The sequence below is a fragment of the Idiotropiscis lumnitzeri genome, chromosome 7 (assembly GCF_059441095.1).
Source record: "Idiotropiscis lumnitzeri isolate Australia: NSW breed Sydney's pygmy pipehorse chromosome 7, RoL_Ilum_1.0, whole genome shotgun sequence".
Lineage (NCBI taxonomy): Eukaryota > Metazoa > Chordata > Actinopteri > Syngnathiformes > Syngnathidae > Idiotropiscis > Idiotropiscis lumnitzeri.
The window spans coordinates 3,149,911-3,170,075 of record NC_142397.1 but is presented as its reverse complement, the minus strand read 5'-3'; the positions used below and the strand labels follow the sequence as shown (position 1 = coordinate 3,170,075).

The 20,165-nt window shown below is 40.6% G+C and overlaps 1 protein-coding gene across 7 annotated transcripts in view; it reads right to left on the bottom strand.

Annotated features, from left to right (window-relative positions):
* nectin1b (nectin cell adhesion molecule 1b) overlaps positions 1-20,165 on the bottom strand; it is a 164,342-nt gene that overhangs the window by 78,497 nt on the left and 65,680 nt on the right. For all 7 annotated transcript variants that reach the window (XM_088300019.1, XM_088300016.1, XM_088300018.1 and 4 more), the window contains 3 exons: positions 17,040-17,339; positions 16,199-16,316; positions 12,905-13,056 (listed from right to left, as the gene is read on the bottom strand). In XM_088300019.1, coding sequence (XP_088156145.1) covers positions 12,905-13,056; positions 16,199-16,316; positions 17,040-17,339 — 570 coding nt within the window. The remainder of the gene's footprint in view (positions 1-12,904; positions 13,057-16,198; positions 16,317-17,039; positions 17,340-20,165) is intronic.

Genomic DNA, 20,165 nt, shown 5'->3' with positions numbered 1-20,165 from the left:
ATAATAAAAAAATGAATAAAAGCTACAATAACTTTCTCGCAGAAAAAAAATACTTTTGCTTTTAGTTAAAAAAAATACAAAATTAACACAAATCATTTGTATGACTTTTGATGGAAAATAATTCCCAGTACTCTAGCAAGTTGTGTCAATGAACACAATTGATTGTATCGATAAAATCAAGCGCTGTGTTTGAATCCAAACATTGTAAAAAAAAAAAAAAAAAGGAAAAAAAAGGGCCTTGGAACACGCTGCTCATGTCATCGTTTAATTCGACCTTCCTCCTTGCCGTCTGCACGTCGCCCTTGTAATTTCCTCCTTTCTTCTCCTTCTCGCTTTGTCACGTTACCACGCCCTGTTTCATTTCGACTGCCCCCCCCCCCTCCACTCTTCGTCAATGAATGGGAATGTCTCATTGGCGCGTGTGCAGACATGCAAGTGGAAAGACGAAGCGGCTGCACGTCGCCTTTAGGAAGCTCTTATTCTTCCCCCGCCGTGTTTGCTTGTCGCATTCGTACTAGCGTCGTGTTTACTTTCGTGGAACGCACGTACGAAAATGCGGCGTGGTGTGTCCGGGCCTGTTACGCTGGAGGGGCTCGACAAAAGTCTTTGGACACGCCTTCGAATCAATGTGTACATCTATCAAGGCTTGGACTGGACCGTCTGAATGCTGATTCCCTTATCTTAGCGAGCTCAGTTATTTGTATTTGCAATTTGTGCTATGCTGGTTTATGTCTCCAAACCTCCAATATAAACCTGTTAAGATATGCAGACAGGATAAAGTCATCATAGGATCATAACTTTGTCAACTCTAACGTAAGCAACACACTCGTACCTGTAAAATAACAATATACTTTGAAGTTGTTATCTTAAAAGCTAACATTACGCTACCATGTTCCATCCTAGCCACCGTACGCGTTCCTAATAATCAAACGTGAAGCCAAAATAATAGAAAATCCTATTTCTGCTGGTTTTATTTTCTTTCCTAATCCCAATGGCGCTAAATTCAAAGACAGGGTCTCTCTCTTTTGCAAAGACAGCGTCTCCAATATCAACTCAGGTTTTAAGCCGAGCACCTAATGGGATTACGGAGACACAGGCCCTCATTACGCACATGAATCAGAGGTCGCCCTGCCCAGGAACACAGTCAAAAGCGGGATAAATATGGGAAAAGGCTTTCCCGTAATCCTCGCCCTTCGATTCGCGGCCGTGTCGTCGGTCTCGTCATCGGAGCCTAATTATCTTGGACAAAGATGGAGGACATGAAAGCGTGCCGGCCGCCCGGTTCCCATGAAGGATCAGGTGATGCCACCCTCTGACACCTGCCTTGGAAAGTTTGCCAAACACACCACGGTGCAAGAAAGCGTTAAACGCAGATTTAGTATTTTTGGAAGTTCCCAAACAAGAATTATTAGCATGATTAGCTCCAGCAGGCGGTAGGTTTGCAGATCTTGCTGTAAAAGCCGTTCTACCGGATTGTCCAGAAACTGAAAGCAAATCAGAACCTTATTTCTACTCAGGAAAATGTTCACTTTTCTTCCTTTTTCAGTGATACCATGATTTAATGCATTGGTTATCATTCCGCGTTTGCATTTTTAGTTATTTATTTATTTTTACTACATAGCTTAAAATAGGTTTAAAAAAATGACAAGTTCGCATTTTGTGCCAAATTAAAAAAATTCTGCTTGTAATTCATGTCTTCATTGTTAAAAAAAAAATATATATTATATGTCCGATTTTCGGAATATTACTTTGCCAAATAATTGGAATCAAATAAAAAAAAATAAATAAAAAAACGCATAGTGACTTTTCAATCACTCTATATGAATTTGTACATCAAGGTACTATTGTACGCGTAAATATGTACCTTTTTTCCTCTATGATCAGAATAATCAATATTATTCGGAGAAAAGGAGGCTCCCAAAATGTCAATTTGGATCTCATGGAAGAGTGGGCCGGCTGTCGAGTCCCCTGACTTGCACACAGTTCTGCTTCAGCCGTCACAATTACTAAAACCCCAAAAGTGGTTTGAAAGAGGCAAGTATGAGTCATAAACATGGGTTAACAAAAAAAAAAGTTTCCTTTTAAAAACCAAAAGCATGTCAAATATTCCCCTGGCAGAGCCTCGGGTGTGTAGGGGACGAGATAACACTGAAAGCCGCGCATCAAAACACGTCTGACGTCATCGGCGAGGGATGTTATGCGGACTCGCAGGACGCGTCTTGTTGGGAGAAGCCAGGGTGCGTTTGTTTTTTTTTTTGGGATCACACGGTATCGGTGTGGCGAGCGGTGTCTGGCGGTTGCGCTGGTCTCGATCATAAAGTGGCAAATTCAAGATAATCGTTGTGATTTTTTTTTTTCAATAATTTTTCAATTTTTGATTATGCTTAATTTTTTTTATTCATTTGCAACGGCAGAGCTTTTGGTACTGTTATTCAATTACTCTCTCTCGCATATTCTTTATTATTATTAGGTAAAGGCTGAAATTTTATTACCAATTTTATTATAATTAATTAACTATGTAAAGTAATTAATTTATTTGTCTTTTTTTAAAGCATTTTTAGTATTGTTAATTTAATATAATTGTGTATGCATGTATAATTATTTTAACTTGGATAGTCATATTCATATTTGTATTATATTTTTTCGATTTGTTGACATTTTTGTATAATGTTTGTAAGGGCCGACATTTTGACACTTTTATTATTTATTACTTTCATTATTATTAATTTTTACATTAATTAGAATGTTATTTTTTTACTTACTGTATGTGTGATTTTTTATTCTAATTTGTGATGTTCCATTAATATTAATCGAATCATCACAATAATAATCAATCGAATAATCATTTATGTACTATTTTATTCATTTGTTGATATTTTTAAAAAATTAAATCACATCTTGTTACATTCTTACAGCAGACATTATGATGCTGTGAGAGAAATATTAATTTGATACTGATGATTCAGAAATTTGATTAGTGCTATTCTTAATTTAGAATTTTGTTATATTTTTTAATTTATTTCATTTATTTGCTGATAAAAAAAATAAAAGCGCATTATTTGATTCGATTCTTGCTCCCTGTATTTTGTATTTGTGAAGTCGGACATTTGGATGACGGCTTCCATGATGTCGCATGTTTCAGCAACTCGTCTGGCCTCCTTAATACACTTTCTTTTTTTTTTGCCTGCGAGAGGCTTCGGTGCAGAGTGGACGAGTGACGTAACGACGAGTTATTAGGTCAGCGCGCATTACGCCGTGCAAATCTGCAGGCTCGTGCTCTTTTTAAGCATTCGGAGCTCATCTTTTTTTTTTTTTTTAACCATCCCACATTTCTTGCTGCATTTATCCATTCTTTCACCACTTGATGATGACTATTTTTTTCCCATATCTCCAGCTGACGCCGTCTGACCTACATGACGGAGCCGTCGGGGAGGCGTGACATCGCGATTGAGGACGCGAGGATGCTCGGGCAGATTCGTCTCTGTCCCGTCCCGCACTCATCGTCTCCTCCGGATAGGCCAAACAAGCAGAGCTCGCAGAAACAAATGTTGATGATGAATGGCGGCCCGGCGATCACGTGCGGAGGCTCCCCCTGATGACATTTTACTCCTTCACAAGAACAAGATGGAGGAGCATGCCTCCAAGTCCCTTCTCCATCTTGTGAAGCCTCCGTCAATACGTTTACATTATTTAGAAAATATTCACTCCCGCTGGAAATATCAGACGGATGTCAGCCTTCTGTGCTGGCCGAACATAATCAAGAAAAAAAAGGATCATATTTTTCACATGGATGTCATATTAAATCCTAGTTTTATTATTTTTAGGTGAGACTTTTTATCCAATCAGAATTCAGCTAGCGGATGTTGCCAGGCAGGTTTCACAATACCAGTGTGCGAGCGTCTGTTCTGTGTCTCAAGGGGGCTTTTAGTTGCGATAGGCAATCAGATCATGAGTTGATGACAGTAAGGCCTTCTCGCTGAAGGTGTCTTGCGAGGGGGCCGCGCTACGCGCAATCTACACAGCCGAAAGTCGGAACTGCCGACCGTTCGGAAATCTAAAACATATTCTCGCTTTTTTATCCCACTCTAAATTGTCTTTGATGTTTTTGAAGCTGAACGTTAGACTAACTGAAGACTCAAAATCATCTTGGCGGTCACGAAAAAAAAAAAAAAAATAATAATAATAATAAGAAAAAAAACAATGTCTTTGACGTTAACGAAAAAGTGAAATGAAGACTCAAATTGGCCTTGTCGAGGACGTGCGCCACAAAATGACCAGCTCGGATTAAAGCCCCACTTTCAAGGGCTTTAATTCCCATTAGCTTAAGCGCCAGCTCAACTAAACCGCGAACAACGTCCGCGCGCTGTTGAACCGCGCTCAAGCTAACGCCTCATTTGGATAATGAGGGGTGATCTTGTCCGAGGCAAGACCTCCCGCAGCGAGGACGCGTCTCTCTCCGCCGTCGGTCCGCGGCGTCCCAGCCCCCCCGACCAACCGCGTCGCTTGAGGAGCGTTTGGCAGAGCGACAAGGTCGAGACGAGTCAACCTGCCCGGCGGCGTGCGGCCTACAAACCACGCTAGCGTGTCTTCATACACAAATGTGGTCGCCAACCTGTTTTTGCACCTTGGGTCGGATTCACATGAGGCAATTTGGATGGACCATAAATGAAATGCTGAACTGAAGTCCGAGCCCATTTCATTCGGAAAGCAGTAAATGTTGCGGAAGAACGACAGCAAGAAATCTTAGTGTGACGAGCCAAATTTAGCCCGGGTCGTTAGCGTAAATTATGGAGAGTCTTCGCTTTGTTGTTGGCGACTTGAGTGGATTATATTTTTTTTTGTTAAAAAAATCACACAAATATGTCATGCAAGTATGACATTTTTTTTTTATTTAAAAAAATAAAATCATTGCTTTTAAAAAAATTAAAAAGGTGTGATATTGCGAGGAAAAAAAAATGCAAAAAATACGTCCTCTCGTTAAATTTTGATGTCTTGTCAAAATATACTTTAATCTCATAAGACCTTCGAAAGATCCCATTTTTTTGTGGTAATAATTGACTTTATTACAACTTTTTCTCCCCAAATCATAACTTATCATAACATTCCAACTTTCTTTCTTGAAGAATTGTCGAGAGCGACAATTGAAAATAAGACACCGACGTGACAAACTAATTTCACAAGGCGAAGGAAGCGCAGACGAACAGTCGCGTTTACGTTTTGATACACGCCAGCTCTTCGTTACTTGAATTCCGTAGAGAAGCAGAACAGAAGGCGGCGGCTGTTTGTCGTCTGATAAAAAGAAAAAAACAAAACAACAACGGTAACCATCACCTGGTGTGCTTCTCAGCTTCCCGGCGCGGGAACACGGCGTCGTCTTCAGAGGAGGAAAACTAGTTCTTGCGATATCAGCTTTACTTTGATGTGATGTAAACACGGCAAGTTACGGGGAGTTACGAAGCACTTTAAAAGCCGAGGCGCGAGACAAACACGTACGTCAGGTTGACAGAAGATGCTGATTTTTTTACAAAGACGTACGTTCAGTTCACTGGCAATGCGAAATTGTCCGGCCCTTGATGGTCACGAAACGTATGTTAGGTTCATGAACATCTACATATTGTACGTAGAGGAATTTTTTATTCGGTTCAGGGAATGATATAGATTTTTACAAAAACACACGAGAGGTTCTTTGAAGACAATTGTCTGATGTCTATGAAAAAAAAAAAAAAAAATGGACGTTAGGCAACTTAAAATGCTAAGTTGTCTTATTTGTTTACGCCAATGCTTCTCAAATAGTGGGGCGGGCCCCCCTGGGGGGGCGGGGGTGGGGGTGGGGTCGCAGTGCCATGCTGAGGGGGTCGCGTGTGAATCTGGGGAAAATGCTTTTTTCCATGCCATACTACAATAAAGTGTAATTGCACATCCACTCCAGTAGGTGGCAGTGGCGCTCTCCTAGCGCATTGTGTGCTACGGTGTAGGTTTGTCTCGCAATGAAAACCTAAAAATGCATTCAATGTTAACAAAAACACAAATATATATATTATATAATACGTACTCAAAATTGTTTTGGTTGCTTACACTTGATGCGAACATTTACGAGTCCCAGATTATATTTGATATTCGCGAAATCATGCGTAAAGTTAATTTCAACAATATCTTTGATTATGATTATATTAGCTTCATTAAATAAAAGCATCTGTGCAGGTTACGGCTACAAACGAGAAACTTTTTCAGTGTCTATTTTTACTATTTAGTTAAAATATTTTCAAAACAAAGTTTTTTTTTTTTTTAAATAAAACTTGAGACATCTACAGTAGTACAGTAAGAAACTTTCTTAGAAAATGGAACACTAATAGTTTCATGTGGATGTTTCCCAAAAGTTACTCCAGGGTCTACTTTTCATCTAAATACATGTACATCTTGTATTTTTGTCTTCCGTTGCTCTCGTGCCAACATGAGAATCTTTATACAAAAGTGTCGGATTATTCACATTTCCCCCCAAAAAAAAAAAAAAAATCGCGACATACACTTAGTTTGTAAAGTAAACTTTCTTTTGGTCTTCAATCCTTTCCAAAATCCACTTTCATCATGTGCCTGAGCCCATCTCATTTCCGCTTTTTCCTCGCTGCCGGTTGTTATCCACGTATGAATCCACTTTCCTCGTGTTCTGGACGGATCTGCTAGAATAAAACGCTTTGTGCATCTTCACTCAGATTAAAAAATAAGCTTCGGAGGGGGGAAAAAAAACGTCTCCGGAAGATTCGCCCACTGGCTGAACCTCAACTTATCTGATATCTTTTGATCCACCGTTGATCCTGATAAAACGGGGATACAAAACTGGTTTTCATTGCGGACTACATCACAGTTACGGTTGGCTCAATGGAACGGTTAAAAACCACAAAAAATATTTAATTTCTCGGAGTGTAACGGTACACCTTGAACATGTTATGGTACGTACGGTCCAGTTTATATCCGGGCCAGGAAGTGAACAAAAACAGCTTATGTTTTAGTTCATGAGGGCATATTTAAAATGTAATAGCTTGGAAATATTAATTTAGAAGAAACTGCAACTTCAGAAGTTTTGTTCGTTTTCGGAATATAATATTTAAGTATCCAAAAGTATCTAATGTAAAATTATTGCTTTGGCGCCATCTAGTGGCAGTGTGCTGCCAATAACTAACTTGAAGCGAGTTGAGGAGTTTCATGCAACCCTCCGCTGCCATCTTGTGGCCATCATTTACACTGCACCATATCGAATCCAGTAATGTGGCAATCCTAATAATCATATTACGTAATCACCGCCGCATTCGATCTTTATCATTTTTATGGCGACTAAAGTTTCCCACCTGCACGATAAAACGTCTATGTGGGTGTGGCTTTTTTTAAAAAGATTTTTTTAAATGATCGCTTCCGCAGGTGGACTCACGGCGAGTGGAAAAAAATGTTCCCACATTTGTCGGTACAGTGAAAACAAAAGACAACAACGGCAACAGAGTGGGCGATTATGGCATAATTGTGAGGCCTTTGCGAACACAGAGGCCATTCATCAGCACTTATTGTGCCGGGAAGAAAAGGAAGACGGCAGCACCAATTTGTCCGCCGCACAAAAACAGAGCGCGCTTGTTTCGGAAAGGTGATTAGCGTAATGAAGGGGCTGATTTCCTTCTCTTAAATGACCACAGGCGGCGCGGCAGTTGAGTGGTTTGCAATGGGGTCTTTCAACAATACGGGATCAAGTTCATTTAACGGCCTTTTTTTTATTTTTTTTTTTTACGTTCACAAAAACATGTTCATTAGGTTAGTTTGAAGTCCCCACGTTTTCTTTGCCGTGTACGAAAATGTACGTAATGCTTATTGAGACTCGAAATTGTCTTTTGATGTTTCCCAAAGCAAACATTGAGTTGAGGACTTGGAAATGTCTTTTCGGTGGTTAAAAAAAAAAAAAAAACAACTATTAGGTTTAATGACTGTTAATTGCCTTTGATCTTCACAAAAAAAATGTGCATTAGGTTTGTTAAAGACGCAATTGTCTTTCACGTTTATATAAACGTTTGGTTTAAATGAAGACACTGGTCTTTGGTGGTACTGGAAAAAAAATATAAAGGACACGGAAGACACCATATATGACAAAGATGTGAGATAAACTTTCTTTGACCTAACTGGAAACGCATGGTCGAGTCTTTAAAGGGGGCGTCACCCCCGAAAATTCTTTGCAACAAAATGTTCTATGCGATGTCACTAGTCTAAAGACGGCATTCTGATTAATATTGCGTTTGTGGAATATGAGTTCAGCAGCAAAACGCACCCGTTTTTAGCCATCTCGGGGGTCGGCCAATTTCTCACTTCTGTCAACTGAAAATGACATCACAGTTGCTCCGGGGTCAGGTAAAGATCAATCACGACTCATCTGTTTTCTTAACCTGAGCCATGATTGGTCGTTAGCGGAGCCCTGAGCAACCGTGATGTCATTTTCAGTTGAGAGAAGTGACAAAATGGCCGCCCCCGAGATAGCTAAGAACGGGAGGATTTTGGTGCTTAACTCATATTACACAAACGCAACATTGATCATCGTATTTAAACTAGTGAACCTGCACACAACAATTTTTGGGTTGACTTCCTTTTTAAAGACTTTCTTGTCTTTGGGTTTCGAAAAAAAAATATTTTAGGTTAACTCATTTAATCCCAGAAATTTTCACTCGAGGAAACCCTTCAATTCCAGTGTTTTTCTGGATGTCGACTCATTTTGCAACAGAATATTGTGTTCTAATGCTATAAAACCGCGGAGATATGACGCAAAAGGCTAAGACGTATAAATACGTCTTTGGGAGGCGGGGACTAGAATTTTGAAAACGTATATATACGTCTTTTGGATTGAATGAGTTAATTAAAGAGCACGTCTTTGATGTTTACAAAAACACATGTTGGTAAACTCATGTAAGATTAAAGTGTCATCATTGTCCAAAGTTTATGAAAACGCATGTTGCATAAACGTGACAATTTATCTTTAAGTTTAAAAACATGTCATCCCTATATCGACGTTGACGAAAGAAGACAAAAATACGGTAAATATTCAACTCTGCCTCGCTAACAGGAAGTCTGAGTGTCATTATATTGTATTTTTCTTGAAAGTTGCGATTTCCTTGGACTTGGAATATAGCATGTGTCCGCCTCGGGATTGACAGGTTTGACAGACTTCAGCCTGTCTGAAACTCGGACCAGGATAAGCGCAAGAAATAATAGATAGCTGCAAGGACAAGCATTCCACAGTGTTGCGACGATGACGCACGGTCGAATTGACCGGCCAACATTGGCTGAGTAGAAATTCATGTTGACCTTTCCAATTTGCTGCCGAGATTAGTTAGCACATCAACAGCTCTTCATCCCCTTGATTGTTGAGAATTAGTTGATCAAACGTTTGCAATTTCTACAGCCGGCTGGGCATGAATGAATTTTAGCCTCACTATTTTGTTGCTGAGATCCACGAGCATACCGGATTTAGTCGTTGTGTGGCAAAACTTTGGACTTCAGATTTGGTTGATTAAAGGTGAGTAAAATCCACAGACAATTATTGGAGTGATCCGTATTATCCGGACTATAAGTCGAGACTTTTTTCCTCGATTTTGAACCGTGCGGCTAATACGACGGTGCGGCTTTTCTGTGGATTTTTCTTTCACCAGTAGGGGGCGCTCTATAGTTCAGAAAATACACAAAATATTTTTTTTTTCTTCTTGGGTCTGTTCTGTTTTAATTAGTAAAGTTGTTGCCGTGTTAAAAGGTACTGTTTGTTTTAACCATCCGTTTATGTACCTTTACAGGAAGTACAAACATTTGAATCTGTTCGTTGAGAATTTCACCCGACTCCTTTGCAGAATAAACTAAAACTCATGCACACAAATGTGATATGATGAATGTTTGTTTTTTCCAACAAATTTTCTCAAGCAAACAAAACATTCCAGAGCAAATTACAATTTCACTAATTTGCTCCCTCGACAGGCTAAGCCCCAGGTAGCGTATATTTTTAACACCCGATGCCCAACGCAAACAAACGGATTAATCGGAGCGGACCACTTGTCAGCGTCCCCTCTGTGGAGTTGGGAGCGAAAGGAGAATCGACCCTGTTTTTCTTCAGTTTATCGTTGGGGGAGAAGTGATTAAAAGACGAGGGTGCTTCATTAGATTGCAACGAGCGATGCGTGTCCTTGGAAGAAGCGCTCCATGTCGACGCCCCCCCCAGAAAATAATAATAATTGAAACAAGGCGCTCCTTGGCCACCGCTATCTGCTGAGCGCTGACAAATGGCGGCGCGAAGAGCAAGAAGCTTGATTAAAATTTGCCTCTCCTAAGTGCTCCATCAGTGTTGCTTCCCGGCGCAGAGAAAACAGATTTCTTGGGATACACAACAGCTTGTCTCTGACGTTTTATCTCGGCGAAAACTGGAACCGGGGATGTTTTTCCTGGCAGGCGTATATTGCTGTGTCAGTCCACGCTCATGCATAATGCACGTCGCACGCAGCGGTGCCGCATTCGGATAACGTCCCAATCTCAATAGATGCCGGACCTCTCCTATTTTTTTTTGTCAGCGCCTCGGATACAGTTTGGAGCCGGCGGGAAAAGGCCAAGCCGTGAACACGTTATTGACTAAATATGAAATGATTACATTTCTGCCCTTTAAAGAAGCATTTGGAAATCAAATGCAAGAGCAGGTAAACAAACTTGTCTGGGAGGCAAGAAACAAGAATTGACCGGAAAGCAATACTAAAAATTAGCTTGCCAGATGACAAGACCACCAAAAAAAAAAAAAATAAATTAAAAAAAATGTTTTTTAAAATTGCTCTGGTGTGGGCAAACTACGGCCCGGGGGCCACATGCGGCCCGTTAAACATTTTAATCCGGCCCGCCAAACTTGAAAAAATGTAAATGAATAAACCTTGTTAATGTTTTATTTTCGAATTTGTGTTTTTTCAAATGTATATATATTGTTGGAATGCTTTTGTTCACTTTCATTTAAAGCTGACGTAAAAAAGTTTAGTTGCTCACTGTATGTATCTTGAGCAATGTTAAAATTAAAATTGTAAATGGGTGATGTCAATAGAATAATCATTCCAAAAAAAATAAATAATAATCCCTCTGGAATTTAGGGGTGCATCTGGTAGTTATGTTTAATTGGTGTTCGAATGATGAGGGTCCTTGGAAAATATTCTCCCGAACCCAAAGAGTTTAAGAACCCATGATTTATGACTTCCTCCGTACGTCTTGCATTTGCTGCTCCAGAGAATCAACAGGGAACTGGCATTGAACAAATTGAAAACAAGTCCAGACCCGAATTGGACCAGGAAACAATTTCATCTCTCTGTCACATAGCACCTGCGAGCGCGAGGCGTGTAGGCAAGTTCCAACACGCCGAGCATTCCACCTCGTATCAAACAGCAACCAACCCCGTGTTACCCTGCAATTTGACCGGCCGCCATGTCGGAGCTCCCAGCCGCTGCGTTGGGTTAGAATGCGATCTGGACTGCTCACGTTTGATAGTGAACTTTTGGGAGTTTGTCCAAAACTGGATTCTGGTTGCGCAATAGATCAACTCATATGAACAAAGAAATCTAAGTAAGCAAACAAATAATTCTTACGCCAAATATTTAGTTGATCAAACCTTCGCGATGACACCAGGCTTCTACTAGTACACTTTTTGTGAGCTGCAGGAAAACTAGCCTGTATTCAAATAGCGTATGCAAACATCCAGCAGCTGAATGTGCTTAAATGAAGTATCGCCTCTCCGGAGTCACTCAACACAAAGACGCAGAGGCCGGCAATAGAACAAAGCCTGCTCATTTACAATAAATATAGCAAATGACTTCAGTGCCTTTCTCTCTTTGTCTTTGTGAGGCATTGTGTCACGTTTAGGGGCCCTCGGTACGAGGCGATTGCTTCCTCGCTTTCCTGTCTGGTGACTAACGGCCGCCTCTCACACCTGAATGATCACACAATACACCGCCAACACCCCTATCAGGAAAGCAAAAAAAAGGAAAAAGAAAGACACTGTGTGGCAGCTGTTCTCAAAGACGGGATGTGAGTCAACAACAAGCCTGAAGAATTGGTACACCGCCACCCCCGCCGAGAAGGAACGCGAAAAAAAAAAAATCTATACATTTAAGTCAGATGTTCCACCGCCCACCACAAGAGGGCTGAATCATCCATCATGTCAATAAATCCGACACCCATTTCCCTGAAGTTATTCCAGGTATTATGCCGCTCATCTTCGTTCCTACGCTTCCAGCTTTAGTAATCACGACGCTGTGTTTTGCTAGCTGTTAGCAGCTACGTATCATTAGCTACACAAAGATCTCGCTCGCGCTTGCTCTCATCAGGTAGTGCGCTACTGTCCGATAAATAGTCTATCTCCTGTTTTCAGTGAAAACCTATTGTGGAGTCATTTCATATAGTGCTACAAATGAGCATTTTGACAATTTCAGTCACTTAGCCAATGCTAAGCTAGCACTTAGCAACTCAAAACTACCAGCTTGCATTTAAGCAACGACTGCTACTTCCCTGAGTAATCTCAAAAGTAGCGATTTATCATTCTTGGCAACCACAAATCACTCAGTGTCTTAAAGACCACCAGCTAGCATTTTAGCAACATCACTTAAGACAGATTAAGAGCTACAAGCTAGCATTTTAGCAACCTGATCGCCTTATGAAGTGCTAACCTAGCTAGTCACTGAGTCAATACAACACGACCAACTAGCATCTTGGCAAAGTTCTGTTTCAGTGCTTTGCGACCAATTAGCAAAAGAACTTTGCTTTGGACACGGCTCGTAGTTTTGTTAGTAGCGTTTGCGTTTTAGTCAATTATGAAGCCATGCCAGAGAAAGCGAAGAGAATGAGGTGGAGCTTAGGGACGTTCGCCTACCGGTGATGTTGACGTCCACAATGCCAGTGCGCGTGCCGATTCCGTTGGTGGCGTCGCACACGTACGTGCCGGCCAGGTCGTAGGTGACGGGACCCTTGAAGAAAAGGCTGTTGTTCTTGATCTCCACATTGCTGGGCAGCGAGCCGTTCAAGCTGGAAAATGAGGGAAAATAATGTGATTAGCCAGCATATGGATTGCAAACGTCATCCATCACTCTAAATAACGGGGGAACCCAACGGGGAGACTGCAGCTTAGTGGGTATTGCTATAAAAAAGATTATTAATAGCAATTTAAATACAGAAGTACAAAAAACTAATTCATAATAATAATAAAAATACATGTTTTTATTCATTTTAATTTAAACAATCATTTTTAAAAAAATTATTTACTCATATTTGTATTTGTTTTTCTTATCAATTTATTTAATGTTATTTTAAGCCACCCATTACTGTATTACAACTATTATTGCTGCTGCTACAACCATGAATAATATTAATGGGAACAATAAACAATGTTTATCATTTAATTAATTAAATAGAATAGAAATACACGTGAAAACGATACATTAAAATACATTAATAAAGGAAAAATAAAAACAATCACAGCAAATAAGAAAAATATTGACATGAAATCACAGCAAATAAGAAAAATATTGACATGAAATGAAAACCGGAAACTTGAAATTAAAATGACCAAACATTTTTTAAATGAAAATTAAAATAAAACCTACATAATGAAATGAAAATGAAATGTAAATAGAAAAATATCAAATCTGGACGTGAGGAGGGGGGTTGCGTTTCGGGGCTTACTCCCTCAGACGAGTGGCTTATTGTCTGCATTTCATCAGGTCACGCACGGCCAGCATTAGGACAACAAAAGCTGCCCTGGAGGGGGGGGGGGGAATAAAAGAGCATTCGCGGGGCTGAAAATGGGGGGGGGGGGGTAAGCATTCCGTGTAGACGTAACATTAGACACAGTTGCATCTCAAGCGTAATCCATCAGACTAAATTATCAGGCGACCAGGTCCCAACAGGTAAGTTGCAGCCTGAGGGGGGATGTTAAACAGGTATGTAAGTGGGGGGGGTTTGGGGAGGCGACATTTGTGTCTAGAGGGGCGGGGCTTAATCACCCCCCTGTACGGCCAGCTGATGGAATGATAACGTGTCAATGAGAAGTCGCCTTAGGTGTTCCGCCCGCCTGCATTTGATCTGGTCATGCATCGAGTAGCCTCTACAAGAGGTGCGTGTGTGTGTGTGTGGGTGGGGGTGTGTGTGTGTGTGTGTGTGTGTGTGTGCGGTAGAGAGTGACGCAACCCCTTGGACCAGCCTGTTCCGGACGCTTCCGTCACAGCCTTGCGCTGACCTCCAACGCGGAGCCCAGGGGAGCCTTCACAACAAATTTGGCGACTGGCTTTCAGCACCGCAATGGCCGTCCCCTCCGATCTGTCAGCGCTTTGCCCTCGTCTTGCTCGATCACATCTCTCCTCTCTGCCGCCTTTATCTCCCCCACCCTTCATCGTCCTTTTAGTTCTTAATCCGAGTTTCACTTGCTTAAAGCTCTCGCTATATATATATATATCTATATATATATATATGTGTGTGTGTGTATATATATAAATAAATGCATGCATAAAGGCGCCTCATTAGACACTAACGGGAGGAACGATCTATTAATCTACGTCCACTCCACTGCCGTGACTTATTCGTTCACCTCGCCTCCGCTGAGCAATTACCGCATAAATTGCCACATTTATCTCTGTGTACTTGGGCTCAACGTTGGCGTTGACAAAAGTGTTCACGGAACGGGCTTTGGGGTACGCTGGGAGAATACAAATAGATGCATCATTTGAAGCAGGCATGTAAAACATTTGCTCGCCGGCTCCACTCAGGTTATCTGGTATGTTGGGACAAAAAAAATGTCGCATGTTGCCGTTTGATCAAATGTCGTATTGGTGGCTAGCGTGATTTAAAAAAAAAAAAAATGTTGCACGTTGTCAACTCATTTCTTTGTACAGACGTGCGATTTAAAATAAATCATGCCATTATACCGTCACGCAGGTTCTTGTGAAAAATAAACCTTAATTGATTGACAACTCCTCCATTAACTGCCTCCGCTACCACGAATACCTCCCAAAATTTTAAAAGCCAGACCCCAAATAAAAGCTCTGTTTATTTTTGGCTTCATTGCTCCAATGAAGCTATTGTGCTCCGCCTTGGGTCAGCTTCTTATCTCCATCACAACAAACAACCAACCGGAGAGAAGTAGAACGGCAAGGACACTGGCGATATCCTTGTTGTGTTTACACAACTCAAAGATGTCTCAGTTAATTAAAAAAAAAAAAAAATTAAGATGAATAATATACATATATAATATTATGTGTGAATGCTAAAGAGGTGACGCCCAACAGAAATGCTGTGCAATTAGTAAAAACGGCAAATGTGTTGAAATGTGAAATCCTTTTCCATCCAAGTTCTCTTGATCAGCGCAATTGCACCTGAAAGTAAACTCAACCACCCCCCCCCCCCACCCCCACTTGTTTGACAGTCAAGAATGCTTTAGCGGTTTATCACAAGGACTGATTGTTATGCTCCGTACGACGTGTGTCGTCTTTGCTATGCAAAGAGGCCGTGGTCTCATCATTTTAAAAAAATGCTTCGCCACATGGAGACCAAGCTGAGCGCGCCCACTCATTCCGTTAACTTGTGTTCATTATGCGCTTTTATTATGCTTTATTACCCGCGGGTGGTGCAAATTTGTCATACGCCAGCCTGCCGGGTCGGCTTTGGTACAGGAGTTTTTGCAAAAACAATAATAATAAAAAAAAAAAAAAAGGGAGGAAAATAAATAGAGCTTGTGCTTCACTCTGCGTGAAGCTGTGAGCATTTAGGTGAAAAGGACAACAGGTAATATATACAAATACAAGTAAAGGTAAAAACAAACAAAAAGGTTTGGGTAAAAATAAGATGGAAGGGGGGGGGGGGATAAGTCAGATAAAAAAAAAAAATAGAAAATATGTGTAAAATTGGGTGATTAAAAGCTGGAAACAATAAACGGGTAAAAAAAATACGACCAAAACAAAATATTCCAAAAAAATACATTTAAAAAAAACTAAAACTAAAACACTGAATAAAAAATAAATAAAATTGAGTCAAACAAATGAAAAACATAATTTGGGGTTGAAAACCCCATAACGCAGATAAAAAAAAATTGCATAAAACTGGAAAAAATATATATTTTTAAAAGGAGGTTTTCAAAAAGCCCAGATGCTTTATGTGAAGCGTGGGCGACACTCACAGTTTCCACTGGTAGATGGTGACCGGCGGGTTGGCGTCCGCTCGGCAGGTCAGCTGCACGTTTTGGCGGTTCAGGTACCAGTTGGCGTCGAAGCCCTCGATCTTCACCTCGGGTTCATCTGCGCAGGGAGCACACAGGGGAGGGGGGGGGTCACAAAAACGCATTTGTGCGGGACTTCCAGATTAAAAAAATGGCAGGAATTTGCTTCCACTCAAAACAGACGTGTTGCGCTCTGTCCTTGCCGCTTGGCTTCATACCGAAGTTCATACGCCGTTCTTCGCTTGTCACTGCTGCATATCAGTTTGTCAACAACTCCTCATTCATCGCGTGTAGCTACAAGCTGGCGATATATGAAATGTTTACTGAGAACAGTAAAAATTGGAGATATCAGGTTTTTGTTTGTCAGTGTTGTCAGGATTATTTTGCTTGACATAGACCTGGTCGCATCTTATAATCCTAAAATCCAAACAGACTAATTTCTTATGCCCCAGAAAGCAAACACAAATAATTTAGTCCTCCAAATGTAAAAAAAAAATCTGATACTGAGACCCCCCCAACAAAAAAAAACAAACAAACATTTTTTTATCCACACTAAAATCTCAACTAAAACTGTATTTTTTTTACTCCTGTAAAATCCCCCTAAAATACAAAATAAAAAAAAAATCATCATAAAAATAATTAATAAATTAAAAAAAATTTAATTAATTAATTTAAAAATGTTTTAATATTGTAATGGTACTCCTCCAAAATCCCCCAAAAGATTACTCCCCAAAAATCCAAATGAAATGTCAACAGCGCACGTTTCTCCGAGGCCTCGAAAAGCAAGTGGATGCTTACTTACACTGCACATTGAGCACCACGCTGTCGGTGAACCTCTCGTTGCGGTACGTGACGATGCACGTCAGCTTCTGCCTGTGCGTCTCCCGGCCGGGCACGATCACGTAGTTGCTGCGCACCGTCACCGTCCCGTTCTGATTGCGGGTCTCCTGGAAGGTGGCCTCGCCCTTCAGCCTGGTGTCCCACCGGATGATGCTGGGCGGCTTGCCGTTGGCCGACACGCACGTGGCCACCGTCATCTTGCGACGCTGTGAACGGGCCACGATGGTGGGCGTGGTCAAGGTCATGCGAGTCAGTGGGCGAGCTGCAAGGGGAGGAGGCAAAAGCGTTGGGACATAATGAAATGAAGCATCTAGATTGGAACAATGAGTAAATGAATTTATAACAGACATTAAATATGTTGGAATAAAAGTGCACCCCCCTTTTTATAATGTGTAAAATATGAAAAACTTCCAACATTTTTTATCAATCGGGGGTCAATATTGGATCTTTTCATTGCACAAAAAAAAGCATATTAACTCATTCCCTATCAGCAGAGTAAAAAAAAAAAAAAAGGATCTTTGACGTATTTATCCGTCAATGGCAGTAAATTGGTTATTCATTGGTAATTACGCTAATTATCCAGCCCTAATTCTGACTCGAGTCAAGTCATGTGACTCGAGCCACCCACCTCTGGTAAATTAAACTCATTAAACAAAACGACTTTGTACATGAAGTGCATGCGTGCTAAGTAAGCAAAACAGCACTAATCAGGCAAAGTCGCGCTGCTTGCTCAAAGCTAAAAAAGCAAGCGTCGCAGATGGGAGAAGCCGTTCGGCCAGCCCAACATGCGCACTCATCTTATTCGAATTCCTTGTGAGGTGCCAATTAGCAATCTCCTCTTCAAAAAGCAGGCTTGATCTTAAGTAAATGCAAAGAGGGAAGGCGCTTGCAGATCCGCAAGAGCTCACCATGCTCAAAGGAAGAGCGCAGAGGGCTCTTGGATTTAAAACGAGCATCTAGGAGTAGTTTGGGAACTTAAGTGCTCATTTCTTTCAAAAGCACATCAACCCTTACAGATTGGGTCTGATGAGACGGCGAATCAAAGATGCTTACTTCTTGTGAGGGGAGGGGTGATGTTTCAAATCCGAAACCAGATGATTCAAAACCCAAGTGACATCGCCTCACATTCCAGCCTCACCAGAAGGTTTTATTGAATGTGATACGGGGTGCACCAATAACGACATCATATCCATTGCAGAAAATCCGGTTTAACATCTTTTGGTTTGTTGAACGAAAACAGCTTGCGGGATTCATAGTCTCGAGTAAACAGACGAGTATGATAAAAGATCTATTTTTTTTTTTTTTTACATTCCAAAAATCAACACACCACAACACAAGGAATACATTGTTGTGTTGCAACGTGCACATCGGCAACCAAATTCAACGACCTTTCTAGCAACCACAGATTTTTATGTGTATTTCTTTCCTAGAATTTGCTTTCTTGGACACTGTAAAAATAATTAAAATTAAAAAGCAGCAGCAGTAGCTAAAAATGAACTCCACATTTGGATTACCGAGATTCTCCGCATCGGATGACGACATTGGAGTCTATTAACAGAAGATGAAAAAAGTTGACATTAATATTGAGCAGGCCTACATTTACACTTCTCTTTTTTTAATTTTTTCTTTTTCTTTTTAGACCTGAAGCAGACAGTCTGTACAATGCCCATGTCGGTTAGTCATAATTTGACATTAATAATGTCAAACACACACAAAAAAAGAAGAAAAAAAAGGAAAAAAGGATTTTGCTACAAAAAAGGAACACAAATATTTGTGATAGTTTAATTTCTTACAAGAAATATATACCAGGAAATGTTTTTATTTTTAATTTATTATTTTATTTTTAACTTGTTTATTGGAGAAAAACACTTGTTAGCTAGCTAGCTACCTAGCTTTTACAAAACAGAAAAGAACAATACATTACTACCTACATGCCTAGCCAACCAGTGAGCAAGCTATTTAGCTAGCTAGCTAACTATCTAGCTAGAGAGAAAGAAAGCTATGCAAGACAGGGGTGCACCAATTTGACATGATAAGGCTGCTTGTTTTAAAAAAGTAAACCCAACACAGCTATTTGCTGCACTTTCTGGTCATTTCCTGTTTAATAAGAAAAAAAAATGCTGTGGTTGTGAGGCGTTCAAAGGGGGTGCGTCACCCCAATAATCGCACTCGACCCGTGGCGGAGTCATCGGCAGCAGGCGCGGCGGCTGACACCAAGGTTGCGCTAACACAAACTGTGAAAAGTCACTTTATACAAAAGGCTTTAGAGCGGAGGGAAAAAGTGCAGCTCGCCGGAGGCCTTCAAAGGCAGTTTGGCCACACATGAGCGCCGAGCCCAAAACACGGCGACCATTCTTTAAACGCTTCAATAAATTGGAAGAGGTACCTTTGACCGCGCTTTATCTGACTCTGCCAAAAAAAAAAAAAAAACATTCAAGCAAAAAGATGACTAATTCGACAGAAAAACCTTTGACCCGTCTTTGCTGCTATTATAAGAATTTTTCAGCAACCCATCATTGCCTGACAAATAATAAAAAAAAAAAGGTTTATGGAAGAAGCTTGCTGCTAGTGGTAAACAATCTCAGAATGGTAAATTCAAGTTGTTCTCTTTTTGAAAAAAATAAAAAAATATTTGAAACCCAAACTTGAAATCACCACACTGGTTTCCAAACCTAATTTGTGAGTACTCCAGCTTCCTCTCACTTTTAAAAATTGTAAACTACCTTTACTGATTTACCCACCGGTGGGAATGTGAGTAGCTACGAGTGTTAGCATATCTACAACTGGTGAAATAATATTGACTCAACGAAGCTAACTAGCTAACTAGCATGGCTAACATTTCGTTAGTTTTGTTGGCAGCTTCGAAAAAGTGCTGCTATTTTTTTTTTTTTTTTTTACTTTCATTTCTATTTTTCCAGCTTTTTTTTTCTCCTCATTTAATGTTTATTTTATTACGTTATTTCACGGAAGAGATGTGGAGAGCGATGAGGGTCGTAAAATTAAAGTGAAAAATGACTAAAAGGCAGTTGAGAATCGAACCGCTCTTTCCGGACGACCCCTCGGCTGTTAGAAAACGAAAGTTGCTCAT